The sequence below is a fragment of the Micropterus dolomieu genome, linkage group LG03 (assembly GCF_021292245.1).
Source record: "Micropterus dolomieu isolate WLL.071019.BEF.003 ecotype Adirondacks linkage group LG03, ASM2129224v1, whole genome shotgun sequence".
Classification (NCBI taxonomy): Eukaryota; Metazoa; Chordata; class Actinopteri; order Centrarchiformes; family Centrarchidae; genus Micropterus; species Micropterus dolomieu.
The window spans coordinates 13,773,114-13,776,201 of NC_060152.1; the positions used below are offsets into that span (position 1 = coordinate 13,773,114).

The 3,088-nt window shown below is 36.5% G+C and overlaps 1 protein-coding gene across 1 annotated transcript in view; it reads right to left on the reverse strand.

Annotated features, from left to right (window-relative positions):
* Window positions 1-2,881, reverse strand: part of LOC123968301 (transient receptor potential cation channel subfamily V member 5-like) — an 11,956-nt gene extending 9,075 nt beyond the window's left edge. The window contains exons 1-3 of the mRNA XM_046044961.1: window positions 2,751-2,881; window positions 2,515-2,612; window positions 2,296-2,418 (exon numbers count right to left, since the gene is read on the reverse strand). Of these exons, the coding sequence (XP_045900917.1) occupies window positions 2,296-2,418; window positions 2,515-2,612; window positions 2,751-2,881 (352 nt within the window). The remainder of the gene's footprint in view (window positions 1-2,295; window positions 2,419-2,514; window positions 2,613-2,750) is intronic.
* Window positions 2,882-3,088: the final 207 nt, after the last annotated feature.

The following is a 3,088-nucleotide window of genomic DNA, read 5'->3' on the forward strand; positions in this document are numbered from 1 at the left end:
GGAGAAAACCAGGCACTGCTCATCACCTGTCCAATACAGTCTCAACAGTGAAGCATGGTGGTGGCAGCATCATGCTGTGGGGGTGTTTTTCAGCTGCAGGGACAGGACGACCGGTTGCAATCGAGGGAAAGATGAATGCGGCCAAGTACAGGGATATCCTGGACGAAAACCTTTTCCAGAGTGCTCTGGACCTCAGACTGGGCCGAAGGTTTACCTTCCAACAAGACAATGACCCTAAGCGCACCGCTAAAATAAGGAAGGAGTGGCTTCACAACAACTCCGTGGCTGTTCTTGAATGGCCCAGCCAGAGCCCTGACTTAAACCCAATTGAGCATCTCTGGAGAGACCTGAAAATGGCTGTCCACCAACGTTTACCATCCAACCTGACAGAACTGGAGAGGATCTGCAAGGAGGAATGGCAGAGGATACCCAAATCCAGATGTGAAAAACTTGTTGCATCTTTCCCAAAACGACTCATGGCTGTATTAGATCAAAAGGGTGCTTCTACTAAATACTGAGCAAAGGGTCTGAATACTTATGACCATGTGATATTTCAGTTTTTCTTTTTTAATAAATTAGCAAAATTTTCTACATTTCTGTTTTTTTATGTCAAGATGGGGTGCTGAGTGTACATTACTGAGAAATAAAATGAACTTTTTTGATTTTTGGAAAATGGCTGCAATGAAACAAAGAGTGAAAAATTTAAAGGGGTCTGAATACTTTCCGTACCCACTGTATGTGTAACCAGTGGTAGAAATATTGAAATCATTTACTTAAAAAAGTAGCAATACTACACAACACTACAGTAACTATAACTGTCAGATAAGTATAAAGTAGCCCAAAATGAAAATACTTAAATGCTTCAAGTAATAATACTGTAGTTAATGTCCTTTACTTTGGAATTATTTTAAATAAATGATTAAATAAATGAATAATAATCTATCACAAAAATAAATAAAAAAGATGACAAATTAATGTTATGAAAGAGTCTTTCCAGTTTGACAGTTTGAGTATCTTTATTTACTTTTTAATTTCACAGAAAAACCCAGTGAAATTTGGGTAACTGTTAATTTGCATTAATATATGTGAAAGAAATTGTTTACAATTAAGTCAATTTTATATTTATCATGTTCAAAGTCATTGTCATTTGTTGGTTATGATGCTGTTATATCTCCATATTTGCTGTCACTGAAAACCTCACTGAAAATAAGTTCAATTACTGTCCAGTAATATGTTATCACATTTGACACCTTCAGAAGTGTAATAAACTTAACATGTAGACTACGTAATCCATCTTAACTCTTAAATGTAACTATTCACTATTTTTCCCAGACATGTCCTCTTTTTCTTCCACCCAAAATGTCCAGGATTTGACTTTTGTTTTCTACTCGTTCTGCACGAGTGGTTATGATTATTAACAAGTTAGCACTTAACATTAACAAATTGGAGACTAACCACAGTGTAGAGCATTTTTCTTGCACAAGCATTTCATGAAGAGACAACATCCCACAATGAAACAGCTGTATCTGGAATTAAAATTATACTTGTAGTAAGCAATATGTGATACTATTATCCTAAATTATAATGATGAATACACTGACATTAGCCCTATTCAAACCTTGACAAGATAGAAAATGGTTTTATTGTGGAATCTCAACTAATAAGCTGTTGAAATGTTACAAAAAGGCCTACAATCTGTAGGCAGACATAAGCCAAATGAAGTGTAACCTATAAATATATTAGTATTACACTAACATTAAACTTTTCATTTATTGTTATTATATTGCACTAATACACACATTTATACTAGTTACTCCTCCAGGTGGATTGTGCTTTTGCCGTAGACAGATTTAGATTTAGCCAGATATGCAAATATTTGCACCTTTTGCTGCCTCTCTTCTGGAGAGCAACACGTTCCCCTTGTAATATTTTACTAAAATTATTGTTGTAATATAAAATGTATGTTTGTGTGTGTGTGTGTGTGTGTGTGTGAAGCAGAATGCATGATCTGCAAAGCTGGTACGTACGTGTCTGTGTCAAATAAAGGTGCTAGCAATCTAGAAGTCCACATGTAGCAAAACTCAAGGAACTGAATGAATTAAACTAATTCATTTTTCTTCTTCTTTTTCTTCACATCAATCATGTGATTTCAGTCTGTGTCTTAAAGTCTTCTATTTCTTAGTTGCTGACTGTGAAGCTGATAACTTTACCTGTGATCCTGTGCTCGTGTAATAAAATTGAAATTGCATGATGTGTGTTTGTGCTTGTTTCTTTGTGTGTGAGTTCATGTGTGACCTTGGAAAAGCTTGGTGATCATGGGCTCATTGATGAGTTCAGGAGCTCTGTCCATCAGAGCAACAGCAGCCTCCAGGTTATCGTACATCACAGCAACATGAAGAGCTGTCTCACCAAGAGCACCTGAGTGAGAGGATTACAATTTCACAGATTCCAACTGACACTTCACTACCCTGAAATAACAAGACACCGAAGTTTAAGTTCACAGTTCAGCCTTACCTCTCTCTAATATATCAGTGGACACACAACTCAGAAGTTTCTTGATGCAACCAACACTGTTCTCTTTAGCCGCATAGAAGAGAGGACTGTCATTTATGCTGAGGGAAGAAGGATAGAAGAAAGTGATATATTTATCGGTTACAGTTTAGGCTCTACACCTGCAAATAATTAATTTAAACACAATCTAATTTATTGTAGAAAGAAGTGGAAAATGGCATCTTCTGTGAGTTTCTTACTATTTGGTGTAGGGCAGAAAATTCTCATCCAATATCTCATTCCAACCTTCGTTGTTTTGAAGGCAAACCCTCAGTTGACTCCACCAACGGTTGAGCTTGCTCGGAGCAGATTTGGCCTGGCACGAAGTCATTGACACCTGATGTTCGACTGGAAGAAAGAAACGAAAGGTGAGATCCACATTAAAGAATGCACAGAAAGCGTAGCAGTGAATTAAAAAAAACATTAAGTCAATTATGCCATCATTTAGGCCTCCAACTTGGATTAGTTTGGTAACCATTGTGTTCAGTTGTATTGTTTTCACAATAAAAATACTATAAAACACATTAACAAAAAAGAA